This window comes from Zonotrichia albicollis, chromosome 6, assembly GCF_047830755.1.
Source record: "Zonotrichia albicollis isolate bZonAlb1 chromosome 6, bZonAlb1.hap1, whole genome shotgun sequence".
Lineage (NCBI taxonomy): Eukaryota > Metazoa > Chordata > Aves > Passeriformes > Passerellidae > Zonotrichia > Zonotrichia albicollis.
This window is the reverse complement of record NC_133824.1, coordinates 18,420,908-18,437,628: the sequence shown is the minus strand read 5'-3', so window position 1 is coordinate 18,437,628 and position 16,721 is coordinate 18,420,908. Positions and strand designations below refer to the sequence as shown.

The window sequence follows — 16,721 nt, the reverse complement described above, 5'->3', positions numbered from 1 at the left end:
TTACAAAGAGCCTAATTTGGTTATTGCAAAAGAAATTATTCCAATCTTTTTTTACACTTAAAAGTGAGGAATCCCTGTTGCCCTGTAATATTTTCTTCCAAGTAATTCAACTGCTATCACCTTCAAAAGCCTGAAATTAGAGGGAAAGTTTTAACTGTCTTTCCAATCTGAGATTTTTCTTTTTCCATTAATTACAGGTTTTGTGATTTTATATTATCATTAACATACTTCACCAATTATTTTGTGTGGCACAATCTTTGCCATTGTGATCTACAGTCACTTCTTTACGCTGAGGCAAAACTGGAAAGAAAATACCAACCTAGTAGAATCTGTTTACTATTATCACTCCCATATTTCCCAGTGGCCAGCTAAATTGGCCCCTCAGAAGAGGAGACAAGCTTTACATGACACATAGTGCCAGCTTTACTTACCCAGAGTTCAGCACAGATTGAAGATAAAGTCAAGATAAAATTGAATAAATGAGACATTTGAAATCCCCTTGCTACTTCTTCCTTGCAATGGAGAATGGTGGCAATGTAGCACCTGATGACAGACTACTATTTAAAGGAGTGGGAAATAACAGAAATTCCTTTAAAGCAGGGTCTCTTATACCCTTATACCTGCTAGGCACTGTAAGAACTGGAAAGGCGTGACACAGTTACACAGTACACAGACTCCTGTATACAATTACAGGTCAAGAACAACACACACCTGATTGTAATAATTATCCATGCTTGTCTGGGGCTTTTGTGTTTATTTTTAAATAAGGCTGTGAAGCTTCATGTGTTTCAATATTTTAATGCTTTGATACATGGGCAAAATGGCCTGGAAAAAATCATCAGTAGCTCCTTAATAACTGTCTGTATATCCTAGATTAGTCTTTTTGCACTGAGGTCTAAGCTGTCACAAATTAACTAGGAGCTTACCAGAAGCTTTAAGAAAGCAGATAACTTCCCCTGTGCTAAGTTGTCCGTGGTGTTCAAGTTTGTGTATTTACTGATTTAGAGGAACTGGTTCATATAACCAATACCACTCTACCGTGTTTACTACCAAGTAAATTTTCACATTTGTGTTGTGAACCAATAATCTAAGATAAAAGCATTAGCATTTTACCATGTCTTCTTGTCCATAGTCACTTGGACAACCATGTGGCGGTAGATATTGAGAACACGTTTGCACATATCAGTGTGTTCATCCAGCAGAACTTTAAATTCATTTGCAGGTTCAAGAAAAAATATATTTGAAGAATTTATTATAAAAACCTGTAAACAGAAAAGAGAGGATGTTGTGATCCTGAAAGATTTTGATGTTTCCAGCAATTCAGTTGGTAGAACCAGGAAGAAAAAAAATCTATAACAGAAAATCTTTACAAGACAAGGTTGCACATGCACACAGAAGTGCATGTTTAAATATGTCAGTGTGAAGTAATGATTAAGCAACAACGAGATTGATCTTTTCCCCATTTTTTCTACAAAATTTATTTGTATATTTTTGGTCTCATAGATGAATCAACAAACTACTCATATGATTAGTTTAATATGATGGAAAAAAATGTCCCAGTAAGAAGTCCACTGCACAAAAGTTCCTGTAAGCCAGGAACTGACTAGTACAATATATGGTAAACTGCTTGAAATAGTCCTGGTACACTGTGTGTGCTTCAGCATGACACAGCCTGCATTATGTTCTGGGAAACTAAAGCATTCATCCCACTGGGATCAGTAAGGCTTACCCAAAGTGGGAAACTGGACACTATCCTGAAAGTGACTGACTTCAGTGGGCAGTAAATTAGGGCCTTCAGAATGAAAATTATGAAAAAAAGTAGGCAGGGACACTGTAGGAGCTACAGAAGCAGTTACTGAAGTGTTACTATTTTTTAATGTAAGTTTAGAAAGCACTTGAATCTCAGACTTCGATTTTTAATTTTTTTTTAACATGTACAGGAAGTCATTGGTACTTAAGTCACAACTTCCTTTCACCGAAAGCTTTGGATTTTTATTAATTAAAAACTATTAGTATGCACTTTTACATTCACTAGCCTCAACTAATTAACCTAACCTACTCTAAATGCCTAGAAATAAGTCTATGCAAGCATTAAATGGGAAAAAAACTCAAGACAGAAGTCTTGGATCATTGATTCACAGGGAAAATCAAACGTGGTTCCAAGTCAGGAAATCTCTCAAAATGAGACATGGTACTGGGTTAGAATGATGTCTTGACTCTGTTTCAGGCTAAAAAAAAAGATGTTTGGCAGTCAAATGAACCTTTGTCTAAAAAACTTCAACATGGATAATCTTCAAGAACTTCAACATGGATAATCTTCAAGACACTGTCAGATGTGTAAGCCTTAGTAGTATACTGCAAACAGATACAGATACTTCGTATTTCTTTTCTCAGTAACACTTCATATTCTAAAAATGTTGTTGAAAACAAAGATTATGAAGCTTAAACTATTTTAATGTATTTGAATTTAAGAGTGATTTCAGTTGCAGAGTTTATTTATATGTATAACAGTGTACAGTACAAAAGAAAACTATTCCTAAAATTATTCAAGCTGTAGTAAAAAAGAGTTTTACTTAGCATGGTCACACACAGTAGAAGTGAATACAGTAAAGTGGCAAATGCACATTACTTTATTTTGCTCAGAATCAATTTTCTGCTGGATATAAGAATATTATGGAGGGTAGAGTAATATACCCACCTATATGAATTTATGTGCACACATATATACATAAAATGCACACACTTTATAACCATAAGAGCATTTCAAAGACCCTCAAATTATACCCTCCCAATTTTCCACAGCTTCACCTTCAGTGAAGCATTTTGCTAAACATTTGAAATTAACATGATTTCTACCCTGTCAAATTTCCTAGAAGCTATTAAAAAACTTTTGTTAGGGTACAACTGCAACTGTTGCTTTCCTTAATGATATCACCAGAGAGTTATGGCACCTCAGCAAACTTTTCAAACATGCTGTAAATTCAGAAAAAGATGAAAAATATCCCAGTACACCTTATTGATAGGATTAGAAAAACTACAGCATTGGATGTTTAGGCTTTTGTGACGAATAGTGTAAAAGTAAAAAGCCTCTAAATATTCTCATAACAGCTTAATTATATTTATTTGAAGATGTTGCAGTAGCATGAGGATTATTTTTTCTCTAATATAATGCAGAGGACAATGCATGTTCCAATGCAAAATTAATTTTTCTTTTTATTGTGTTACCCAGCACTGGTCTATACATTGTCCTACTTCAGGTCAATAAAGATATAGTGAACCAATGTCATTTGTCTAACCTTTATCATCATACTTGTTGCATATAAAGTATTTTTAAAATTTAGAGATGCTTTAGAGATGCATAGGATCCCCTGGCAGAAGTATTGCACTACATTCCACTCTTTATGTGCTGATAACAAGAATTTTAGGTAATTTCATATAGATAATTTAGATAAAATTAAATACCAAGTCTGTTTCATACCTGCAATACTGACTGCACTCCAGCTCGTACATTCTGTTCTTCAGAATCAATTTCAGGTGTTTTATGCAAAGCGTCTTCATAACAGCCATTTCTTGCCCAGTTTGAATTTCTAACTCCATGACTGGAGTTCATCCCTTTTTCCTGAAAAATATTTTTTCTTAAAATTCCACAGAGTTTTAGACAAGTATTTTGGCTTTATATTAAAGGAAAAATGATATAATAGGTACTAAATAATAAACAACAGCAGACAAATGCACCTGAGACACAACAATAATTCATGAGTCTTGGAGCAATTATCTTAAAGTAACTGAATGAAGTAACTACTATTTTTGTCATCCTTTTATTTGTATATAATTTTTACACAGTTGATAGTTGGCATACTGTATAATCCACATCTTGAAAACAGTTAACAAAATAATATGAAATTTTAAATTGAACTAAGCACATTAAAAAGCTACAGATAATGGATAAAATTGGTAGACTATCCAATACATTGTTTTACCATTGATTTTCCCCAATAAATGCTCTGACACCAAAGAAAAACACAAATAAACTATCAAGGAAGCCATGTCTCTGTCTACTGGCAGATTAATGCACAAATATTAACCAATAACATTTTACCTCTTCTCTTTCTTTTCCTTTCTCTGAAGAATTATGGTCAACATTTTCATCACAATCTACAGCTGTGCACTGCATTATTTCTTCAGGTTCTTTCATAAATAAAGGTTTGTCTTCTTGTTGAATCCATTCTTGATACACCTTCACCACCTTCCTCATGGCAGCTGCTTCACATATTGGCAACAGAAATGCCTGCAAGTAGAAAAAGAAAGAAAAAAACACTATTACAATATGTGAAATAAGTTGGGCTCTATAATGTGCAAGTTTTAAGAGATAAAGGTGGAAAAAGCCACTGTTGGATCCCCGTATTCAAACTATTGCCAAACCTAAATGTTTGCTCACTTTCTTCATATGTAAACTGAAAACATGAAAAAACCCCAGATTTAAACAAGAAAGCTTATCAAGAAATACTTCAAAAGAGATAAGAATCCATATGGGTATATCTAGTTCACACCTAGCCTGCTGAACCAAACAGCCATCAAAATACGTAAAACACATGAGCAGAAGTTTCTTTTACAACATCCTTCCATTCAGAGGATTTGGAAAAGTGGAGTCAAACCAGCTCTAAATGACTGAGAAAAAATCAAGTGACACACAACACTGGTAGTCTTCTTATTTTTAGCTAATTAAGATTTTACAAAACAGTATCCTTAAAGTGAATTACTCCCTGAAAAGATTTCATTATTATGGTTTCTAAAAATCATGCATTTGAGTTGGTGTGATGGCTGATCACTGCCCTCTTCAGAAGGTTTTCTGTACTGGCTGTGCTGATAACAACTAGTCATAGACCAGAAACTTTTAACATTAGTCAGATTTTTAACTAACTACAAATACACTTACCAAAGACCATGATGCCCTCATTATAAATTCAGAAGAACAGATAAACTACACTAACACCCAGTTTTACAGGGTCTGAGCTGTGACTGATGAAAACCAGTTGCCCATGTCTTTAAGGAGGGCCCACTTAACACAGGTATGTTCACTCTGGAAACAGAGATTTCACTCCATTATCAATCATACTAAAAAGAACTCAGCTGTGTGTTACAGGATTAAACTGACAAGTTCAGCCTATACTTCCTCATCAAGTCTAACATTCTCCTGCAAGTCCATACGCTTTTTTTGTACCCTCAAGTCTAAAATGCATAAAACTTGTCCTCTACAGACAATCTTTCCACCACTCAGTACCACTGAAACCTCCTCTTGACAGGAATAACGTAGTCCTCATGTTTTAGAAACATTACAAATCTCTTGTGTATTAGAAATTAATTTACACTGAAAACTCCTGGCTAAATAATGATGTAAATAAGATTTCACAATTGAACATGAAATCCAAATAATCTACATAAACTCACAGACTGACTTTTGAAAAGAATGAAGAAAATTGTCTTTGCTTCTTTTCACTGTGGGGACAATGAAAAGAAGACCATTGATAATTTATATTCTACATTCAATGTCTCAGACTCTGTAAACCCTTGAGTGCCAGCTGAATTTGGAAAACTCTGCTATGTCCTTCAGTAATGTGTCCAAGCTCTTGACTACAAGGGATGTGGACAAGTTTCTGAAATTTACTTGCCTCATTCAAAAATATTTACTTCATCCAGATAAACAAGTTTTAAAATGTTCAGCTGTTTAAAGCAATTAGTGTTGAGCATTTAACTGAAAACTTGTATATCTTTCTTTACTATTATTCAGAAATCGGTTTGTCCTTTGATCTATAGCATGGGCCAAAAAGAAAGTTTATCTTATTCTATTCTCCCAGACAGAGCTCTTAAATTACTATTAATAAAGACTCCATATTCTGGCATATGTTCTCAGTTTAAATTTGTTTTCATAGCTTCCACTAGAGAAATACTATTCTGAGTACGCTCAGCTAACATTTCTGGTTGCAGTGAAGTCAGAAACAGAAGCTGCTACCTTTTATAGCCATCTGTCCTACTCTTCTGATGAACACTATCAAGGAAAAGACATTCAGATGCTCCTAAAGCAGCTCTGTAACAGCTGCAGACTCCCACAGGAGGCTTATGTTAATCTGGTTGGCTGTGAGTTTTAATACCTACAGTGTTGATATACGAAAAGATTAAACATTCTTGTCTATGGGGAACTGTGAAGTCCAAGTTAAATGTTGCTAAACTGGTTGTTAAAGATAAAAAATTAGAAAAATTAGGAACTAGGGGTATTCTACAGAGAAAGTATTTCAGAATGTTAGCTTCTTGATTTTTGAAGGCAGGATGACAAAAAACACCTGTAACTTCATATAATGTTCTGCTTAACAAGTGATCTTCAAAGAAAACCATGACATAATAAAAATATACAATATCATAATCAAAATTCTTGCATTCTAAAGAGAGTTTTTTTACCTGTCGAAAAATCTCAGTTAGAAAATTAACATTGTTCCTTTTAGAAGAGAAGACTTTCCGGACAATTTCAATATCAGTTAAATGCTCTTCATCAATACTGCAGAGGCTGGAAGAACTTGGCTCTCTCTCTGTTAGAGTACTTGTATTAGAATGAGATTGTTCTGGTTCTGCATTTCTATCCTGCTTATCAGTACTGTCATTTTTGCTGTCCTCCCTTGAAGCCATGCTAGCAGCTGCTCTCTGAAAAAAAAAATTAAAATATTCCATAGTTCATTTTTAGCACAGCAATAAATCAATACAATTTAAGTATAATTTAAACAGCACAAATAATTAAAGAAAAAACAAACAAACAAAAGGATTTACTGCATTTCAAGGCTTCTAATGTCCAGCTGATTAAAAACAAATCACAAAATCTGAAAAAAGAAAGCAGCATTGCAGGTACTTTCAAATGGAATTAATAAACATACAATTTGTTTAGAAATTACTTTTTTTTTAAACTTTTCCTTAGTTGTAATTATTGGAGGAGAGCATACTGCTGACATAACAATTAAACCAAAAACATGAAAGCAAATATATTTTTGTGTATTTGGTTTTACCTGAATATTCTTTGGCACATTTTCACCTTCCATCCCAGGAATATGAGGTCCTGTATGAGGTTTTGGCTCAAGCCAGAAAGACACCAACCATCGAATGACAATAACACGAGCCTTAATGAAAGGTTCCTTTGTGCAATAGATTGCCTCATTGGTTTCAGCATCTTTCTTAACTATTACGTAGTGTGGCTTTGGTCTCATTTGTGGTATATCTGTATGAAAATACAACATGTTTAAAATATAGGCAGAGAGCAAGATTTGCATAAGAAAGAAATCCTAGAACTATAACCAATACACATGAACTTTCAGAGGTGCAGTTTTGTTGCATTCACTGTTGCACCACTCATTCCATTATGCACTGGAATGGATGCAACAAAGAAAATGTCAAGAACACGTAAGACATCAAAATGTAAGACATTAAAACACTTGAATTTTCTCCTGAATGGAGACAACACTGCTGGTCCAAAAGCCAGAAACTTATTTCTGCTATGTGGAACCTTTAATTTTTTATCTGAAAGTGATTTCTATACCCTTACATTTCTGCTTACATTTTTTTCTATGTAAGTAAACACATTTCATTATCTTCAAGTTCTTTCAAACTACATTATACTCAAAATTTAAAGATAAACTTCAGCAAATTCACTAGTTCAAATTTTCATTGAAAATTACAAAGTTGCAAGTAGCAAAATAACTGTCAACTAGACCATGACCTATACAAGAAAACTATTTTCATATAAAACTAATATATTTACAAATCTCATCGTGACTACAGTGGGAGATACATAATTCCAAAATGCAAATGCAATAAACACAGCCTTTTCTGGCCCTGCAAAGGGATAAAGATTAATAGAACAGAGAAATCCTGCTGCAAAGCCATATGAGCTTTTCAGCTTCACCTAGGGCCCCATTTGCACAGGCTAATTTTGCTGGACTTTGCTGCCAGACCACAGGTATGTACGTTTTCCCACGACTTAGCTGCAAGATGACTGAGGCAATAACTTCTATACTGGCTTGTAGGAATGTAATGAAGGATGCTTAGGGGGACATCAGCTGGCAGGAACTGTGATGGTTTGGGGACTAGAGCTGACAACTCCATTTTCACCATCCCATGATGGTTCAGAACTGTTCAGCCTTTCTGGTTCTGTACTGCGCTAAAGTCATCGGTACTCCTGAATCTGCTTCAGGAAATACCATGACAGTACTTAACTCAATGTGGATGGAGCAGACATATGTGGTAAAAGCACTACAACATGGGGGGACACATGGATAGGATATTTTAATTGTGCATTTTTCTGTGACTTAACACTGCAAAATGGCATTTCTGGGTTTTACAGCCCAAGACATAGTGCAGAATACTTCTGCATTATCATCATCAACCTGAAGCAGCAATGACACTTTCATGTGCAAATAACATTTCTCTGAAAGTGGTATGCCAACCCACCGTAGTCCTAGTCCTACAGGGGCAAATATGAGATATACTCCAATATAAAAAGACAAACATTTGTGTGAGGACTGATTATAATATGTGCTGTCAGGACACCCTGATGCTAGTGTTTCAGTACCATGATCTCTATCTAGTGACAGTAAAAAAAACCCCAAGAAGCTCAAACCAAAACAAACAAAAATCCAAAAAAAAAAAAAAACAACTAGCAAAAAGATGGAAGCATGGCAAAATGATGGTCCTATCCATACAGATTGAACAGAGATGGTTGTGTCAGCACTGCCTTAACTCTTCTGTAGCCTGCAGTACATAAACAAGGGGAGTAGTTTTCTATGATTTTACAGGCCAACCAGAAAGCAGTTAAAGGATACTAATGATGAGAGTCAAAGAAGATTTTAAAAAGTCACACTGAACAATTCAAAAGTATTGCCTGACCGTATCTTCTGAAAGCTAAGTTAAGAGTTGTTTTAAAGGATCCTGTGTAACTTTGCCAGTTTATGATGTTAGAATCCAAGGGGACAAATCCGGACAGCAGTGAAGAAATAATCAACTGTTGTCTAAGCAATTATGTTATGACTGCCTATTTAAGGCATCTAAAGTGCAACCAGTGTGTCTGCCAGACTGCTTAAAGATTTCCCTGTTACTATTACAAATACATAAGATCCAGTACCTGCACTGAGGATATCCACATTGGTCTATCTCAGTGGCATTTCAAAAGCCGCATACATAAGCAGTGATAGACCCATCATGATGCTGCTAAACTGAGGAACGTTTCCTGTAAGAACTTCAAAACTATATCCATATTTTTCAGTGAAAGCATTATTTTTAAAGGAAAAAACCCATGATTCCTGTGTACCATGTACCTAAGTACATAACAAACACACAGAATACTCTTTGACGAGTTTACAAATGGTTTATTTACTGCAAAAAATAAAACTCCAGTACATTGTTTTCATTCTGTGGAAAGCAGCAGGTAAGTAAGAAAATTAAAAATTAAGGTATCTTAAACAAGCATGTGTAACAGTACAATCTGTGAAAAATGAAGTAAATGCCTGGTAGCACAGCATTTAAAGATAGAAAAAGTTCTCTCTGGTATCTACTAGCATTCAGCAGAGCACAAAGGCTGCAGTACTGGCAGTATTTTCAGAAGGACTAAACATGCAGTAAACATGTTTTTGCAGTACTCTGTCTCTTCCTTGTTTGATGATAGCCTCTCAGAACATCCTCTTTAACACGTTTCAACAGCATTATGTGCTGCAGCTGCTTTTCAAATGTATCCTCCTTCCAGCTCTTCGTGTATTTTCAAATTCTGTTCATCTTGGAAGAAGGTATCAAGGCTTCAGATGAGAACACAGACATAACACAAAAAAAAGAGAGCTTGTTAGATGGACTCAAACAGCACAAGAGTAAATATTCCCTTCCCCCAACTTTCCATGTTTTCTTTCTATTGTGTTTTGGGCTTTCCCCACCCCCTACCCTTCCCCCTCTGGGAACCTGATGTGAGCTGATGACAAAAAGAAAAAGAAGTTGAAGGTGGTGGAAGACATACACAGGGTAGAAAGTGAACAGGCTAGCAAAAACACACTGCACACCTGTAAGCTTTCACCATGCCTAATTTTTAAGACAATAAAGGGTTCATAAGGAATGAAGAGCTAAAGATTGCTGTAGGACAGCCCACATTAGTGTCTCCCTGTAAATGAAGGAGCCTATCTAAATGGCTTGGAAATGGCACAGAAAGGCACATAACTATGACAAAAGAAGCAATGCCCCTGGAATATTACTGTCATATCTGTAGCTCTTACTGAACAACTTCTAATTCAATCTCAACAGATATTTAACAAAGACGTTACAAAGAAAATAAACACTAAGGCAAAGAAAAAAAAACCCCAAACCAAAACATAAAAAAGAAAAAAAAAATCTCTAAACAAAACCAAACCAAACTTGAAAAAAAACCCCCAATCCTCCTCAAAAAACAATCTCATAGGCTTTTCTAATGCTGTATTCCTCTTCTAAGTCCCTAATACTAAAGAATTTGAAGGAGCCACAATACTTAGCCTTCTTGTAACGGGAATGCTTGGTGCTTGTTGCTGTAGGCAACATACCTATCAGGAAAGAAATCTCAGTCCAGCATACTGTCTCCAGTAAAGCCCTGTATCAATGCTGGCATACTGAAACTACTGTTCTGGTTTGTACCTCATGGCTTCTCCTAAATTAAACATTACACCAGTAGCATGAGAACTGTTCTTAGTAGCAGGCTCAGTGCCCAAGTTTGCCCTGCCTTCTGCCTCAATACTGTAAATTAAGAACAAGAACAGGATTATTTTCAAATAGGTTGGGAAGATGCATGCCAGAGAAGAACATCTTTGAGAAGAAAAAATTATTCAACTTACCAATGCTTATGTTGTTTTCATCACTGTATTGTTCCAAAACTCCTCATTATAGTTGCTTACTGTGCACAGTCTAAGGCACTCACAGTAATTCTTGGGATCTGCGCACACTTCTTCTTGTTTCTCATTGTCCTCTTCTTTACTAAGACCTTGGAAGTTTCTTGTTTGTCATTCACAGAAAAACAGAGGACTACAGTAACACTTCTATGGAAGACTCAATCAAGATCTTCACAGAAAGAAAAATAGCATTTCCATATTTCTTGTTCTGGAGCATCAAGCAACAGTAGGTTTGCTTTCTCAGCACAGCTTACTGTCCCTCTTGTAGCTATTTTATCACTCAACTTCTTCAGCATCTGCACAAAACCTCTTATTCTACTGTTACTTATGGCTGTTTTTATACTGGTTCTTCTCCTGTAGATGAGAAAGCCCAGTGTTTGTCTTTCCCAAGAGAACATGGCTTTGACACAACCATCTCTCAAATCTAAATAAATGTACATGGACCAGAAGAAGTTAAGACCTTTTCAACAAAGTTCCCTGACAGCCTAATTTTAGAATATGGAATTGTGCCTGGAGATCACTACTCTGGAGAGTCCTTCTGAGATGCTGCATCAGCAGATAAGATGAATGGTGATGTGACTGTGTGACTCAAGTGATGAAATGATAACTTAAAGCCTGTGTACAAGGTATTGCTTTGCAAAGAGGAGTTTGAACTCTGTTGGCCTACAACCAATGTGCATGGGTGCATGCAAACCTGAGAGAACAAAATCAAGACTTGCAAACAACACTCTGGTTTAAAATGGGCTAAAACTCTGCGTAAACTCAGGCTTGCTTAGAAAACACTGAACGTTCCACTCTCTATATGGAAAGATACATTCTAGCACCATCAGCTTTGAAGACTGTGCTAAACCCTGGCTTCTTTTTTCCTACTGCAAGCTCTTGATAAAATGCAGTCCGCACAAAAACCTAACTTTGCCCTGTCAAAAATGAGAACAAGCACTGTGTAATCCAAACACTCATTCGGTACAGACAAAAACAAGACACGCAAAGAATAGCACACTAACACCTTTTATTTTGGCAAGAGTAGTTTCTCTTCAGAGCCCAACTGAGATCAGCAATGGTAACATTAGAGAAACGTTTCACAAGAACATTTAATTTACCTCATTCAGGTTAACAGAGCAAGATTGATTCTAATGAAAGGGTCAGAGGCTTCCACAAAGAACTGAAAATCATCAGCAGGAATCTTAACATGTTCTTTCATGACAAATACATTTGGAAAATGCCCTTCATGGGCAAGGTGACTCAAGCCAAAAACTGCTTTGCTTTACTGTCTTGTTAGAGTTAGCAAGCACAATCACCTGCCTCAAACATTGGTAAGGCCACAGAAGGGAGGAATTTGTGACAGGGAGGTGCTAATTCCAGGCCTGACAGAAGTTAGATCCAGTTAGCACATCCTGGTTATCACTCTCCGTCTGTGACAGACTGTGACAAGAAGCACCTGCTTATATGCATATCATCAGTCAAAGAAGTAGCATCCCAAGTTATGGGAAGGTGGCATCTGTGACCACCAATGGCCACCAAAGCTCCCCCAAATACACCTCTGTGGACACCTGGAACCTGGACTGGATAAAGGCAGAACTGCTGTCCAGGTGTTGGAACCTAGGGGGAGCTTAACAAAGCTTAGGAAGAACCATGTATTACTGATAGTGGATACAAAGAACGCAGAATTTAGGAGCCATAAGAACATTTGGCAGAAGATATGGAAGAATTTATTAAAACAATCTCAGCAATTCTGATGAAATCAGTTCCAGCTGGGTAAAAGGTAATTCTACAGGGGTATCACCAACCTAAGAAACCCACCATCCCAAAAGAAGAGAAAGACTGAACAAGCAGACTAATTAGCATAAGATGCATTTAACCAACAGAAGATGGAATAGTAATTAATAAGAGAACTGTATACTTGCTGCCAATTAGCAATTACTCCTTTGTTTCTAAAATTTATAAATACTGAAAAGATTTGATTGTAAGCAGCAGACCTCGTGGAGGCAGCACCCCTTTCAGCACAGAACTTACTAACAGATGAACAAACCAGGACATGCTCCCCAATCCCAAGGCCAGGGCGAAGAAGGCCCAACAAGACACGGCTGGATCCACGGGTGGTGACCAGCTTCTGCTTCCACACTTTCTCCCTCCTTGTCCCTCTCTCCCTCTCCCTCTGTCTTTTCTTTCCCCATGCAGTCAATTTTACAAAATAAAGTCACTAATGTTGAACCAGCATTTAGTCTTGTCCCCTTAATTTGGGCAGAGGCATCTCTCACTAAGCAGATAATAACATCACTATTAGATAAAATGTAATGATTTTATCAGCTGTGTTAACACTTACCAAGTATAGGGTTATACAAGCTGGTCTCCTTACAGATGTTTGGGAAAATAGAAGGTAAGTAGTATTTCTTAAAATTTGAGAATAAAAATGAAAATCCCTTTTCCTGGTTCTCCTTGTTCTTCCATTCTAAACTCTTAACCTTAAAACAAGAATTTGGACAAAGTAAATATCTACAAGTAGAAGAAAAAGGCAATGATGAAATGTCCTCTTTTTAAGTTATTTCTTTGAAACAAAATCATATATATTTTAAAAAACTGTTTTAGAAAGATGAAGCAGTAACTAACAGGGAAATGTCAATGAAACAAACACCATTCTCCTCAAAATGTTGTTTCAAAATAAACTTGAACACATAAAATACTGAAACCAACAGAAATAAACCTGCTTTTGCAGTCATCTTGCCAAAGCAGGGAGTATGCCCAAATTGACTGTTTTTAATGAAACTGTTTCTGTATTTCAAAATGCTTAATAAAAAAGAGTAACTACCTATGGCATTCAAAATATTTCTTTGACAAATTCTTTTCAGACATTTTGACAAGTGTCCATATAGTCATTATAATAGGTACTTGGATTCATTTGTGTAATTGGCAACATTAAACAAACAAATTTTTCAACCACAAGCAGCAGAAGATACAACTTTGAAGTTGAGTTACACAAATGCACTTGGACTGTGAGTGCTAAGCATTCCTCTTTATGAAATGTTTTCCTACATGGTAAGTAGTACCAAGCATGGTACGTGCTCCTGTAGAAATACAATATGCAGTTTCCATCTTTGTTCCTGAGACTCCATCTGCCTCCACAGCTAGGTAATCTACCAAGACTATCATAAATAATATAAAGCAAGACTTCAGTTTCTTTTTTTTTACTCAAAGGCCACAGTTCTCTTATGATCTGTTTTCAGGGCAACAGATGTCTAGAGCAGAATATATATGCACATATTTCACACCCAATATAACTCAACATATTAGCTGATATACATGTAACTTAGTGACACAAAGTCCTTTATCACAACTTAGTATCAAAGACCCTTGCAATTATCAGTGGCCTCTAAAGGGACTTCAGAGAACTACTTCAGCACTCACATAGTAAGCAAGCTCTGTGACACCTGTCTCAATGACCTACTGGAATTTAGATTTAATACTACCAATTTATCACAGAAAAGGCAGCTGTCTTCAAAAATATAAGGGCTATTTTTCAGGGAGTGGCAAGGAAGGATTCTTCAAAACATCTTTATATGCATTTTCAGTGCTACAAGTAAAAAACTTACTGTAAAGGACAAAGAGCTGTTAATTGTTTCACACTTGTTTGCTTGAAAACTAAAGAACGTACCTGAATTACCATGTATTTCAAAAGTGCTTCTAAAAAATAGCTTGTTAAATCTTCTTGTCCTTTATCTCCTGATTGTGGAGGAACAAGTGGAGTGATTTCTTCTATAGTCACTTGAGCTATTTAAAGAAAAATAGAAGTACATCTAACATTTAGACCATTTCTTCTCAAGCATAAACATCTACAAAGTTATGAAAGTAGAAATGCACTGCAGCAGCAGAGACAATTACAGGTACAACAATCCACCCATAGATTAATGAAAATCAGGAAATTTTAACTTCTAAATCACTATGGAACTAATGTCTTACACATATAAAAAGCACAACAGACAATAAATAGGTCATCTCTATGCGCTTTTGGAACCTACCTGCCAAGCCCAAATTTTTAAAAATTTTGTTTGGAATTTATGCAAGCAACAGTGTAACACTTATGCTACACAAATGCCAAATCTTTATATCTTTCACCATTTTCCCATTTAGCAGTTCATCCGTTACATATCCTTTAAGTTTTACTACTGTATCCTTCTTTGCCTCGACAGTGAAGCTAGTTCAGAGTCGATTTTTCTCCTGTTCCTGTAGTTAGATGTTCACATTTCAATCTTTGCATTCTGAATTTCTTTGCACACTGAATTTCACAATTCCAAAAATGGCTTAAGTAGGTAGCAAAATTTTTGCAGAGCTATTCTGCCATGAAATTCATCTGCTGTGTTCCAGCAAATTAAATTACTAGTCATGGAGACACTGCTTTCCTTTACAAGCAATAAGATACTCAAATACTAAGAGAAGATGGAAAGAAGGCAAAGCACAATATTCAGTGGAAAAAGTGTTCAAGTTTTTAGTCCCATTTATGTGAATGCACAGTTTGCACTTACATTCAAAGACCCCATCCAATTGCAAATCATTAATAAATGAGCTTCAAATCCCACTATCAAGAATAATTAGGAGGCACTCAATACTGAAGTGTACAAAGAAAAAACTGTCCTAAGAATCATCTTAAGAGAAAAATCATCCTCACTCTAATGATTAGGGCCAAGATAATGACCTTATCATTAAAAACAAACAAACAAAACCCCAGAAAGTATAAAAACCTCATCTCAGAATGCTCAAGCTTTTCCACTCATGCAAACCTTTAAGATCTCAAGTTTTGCAATTTACAAGGTCTGTTTCTTTTTGAAGATTCCAAGTTGCAAGAATACCACAACTTTAATTACCTGGTCATACACAGACACATTTGTCCTTACACACTGGCCTAACAACCTCTCATTCTCTTGAAGGCCACACCAGAAATATCTTTGCAGAGCCTGCTCCCTGGAGGATGAACAAAGCCAGTGCAAGTGCTCGACACAAGCAGAATTCACCTGTGCAAGTTTGCAGTAGATGCAGGATCCTCTTGCAGTTTTTAAGAATTACACACAATTGGTGGCTTTATTTTCACCACTATGCATTAAGCTACAATAACCTACTTGGAGGGAAAAACCCCAACAACCACAAAAACCAGCTAATTCTGAACAACAACAAAAAAGACAGAAATTGTTACAGAAGAAGACCTGACAAACTGCTAAGAAACTCATCTCAGCTCCATTACCTCCCTGGATATGTATGTATGTCAGCTACTTCAACTTGCCTCGTCTGTGACAAGATTTGAATTATGTCAAGAATTGAGTAGTAATACCAAATTACTTACTTTCTTGGACATTAAGGGGAGGGTTAATGAGATTATCTAGTGTTCGGGGGCCATATTCAGATTGTGGTGATGAAAATCCGGGAATCAAGCAAGAAAACATCCATAATTGTTCTCTACTACAGTTATTTTGAAGTGCTTGGAGCCACAAAAGAAAGAGACGCACACCCTCTCGACGTATCTTAAAGGAAAAAACATGGAATAAGTTATCTTGTGCCAGAACAAACAAAAGCATTTCCATTTGTCCTGGAGGGAGAAGGAGAAAGGGAGAGATTAAAAAAATGAGGACAGACAGTATGACCCCCAGCAATCAGCAGAGTGAAACTAACACATCTGCTGCTCCTGATGAAATGCAAGGGCAAGCCTGGCACCTTCACTGCTGTTTGCCTTAAAGAATTTCTCACAGGGGTTTCTCTGAAAGAAGAGAAAGGAAACCAACACGTGGAAAACCAATCGCTTGACTA

At 36.3% G+C, this 16,721-nt stretch overlaps 1 protein-coding gene across 12 annotated transcripts in view; it reads right to left on the bottom strand.

Moving 5' to 3' along the window:
• The window catches only part of RALGAPA1 (Ral GTPase activating protein catalytic subunit alpha 1), a 131,426-nt gene that overhangs the window by 100,528 nt on the left and 14,177 nt on the right, over nt 1–16,721 (bottom strand). For all 12 annotated transcript variants that reach the window (XM_074542672.1, XM_026792696.2, XM_026792677.2 and 9 more), the window contains exons 6-13: nt 16,261–16,438; nt 14,581–14,696; nt 13,255–13,393; nt 7,050–7,258; nt 6,454–6,693; nt 4,100–4,288; nt 3,479–3,619; nt 1,114–1,262 (exon numbers count right to left, since the gene is read on the bottom strand). In XM_074542672.1, coding sequence (XP_074398773.1) covers nt 1,114–1,262; nt 3,479–3,619; nt 4,100–4,288; nt 6,454–6,693; nt 7,050–7,258; nt 13,255–13,393; nt 14,581–14,696; nt 16,261–16,438 — 1,361 coding nt within the window. The remainder of the gene's footprint in view (nt 1–1,113; nt 1,263–3,478; nt 3,620–4,099; nt 4,289–6,453; nt 6,694–7,049; nt 7,259–13,254; nt 13,394–14,580; nt 14,697–16,260; nt 16,439–16,721) is intronic.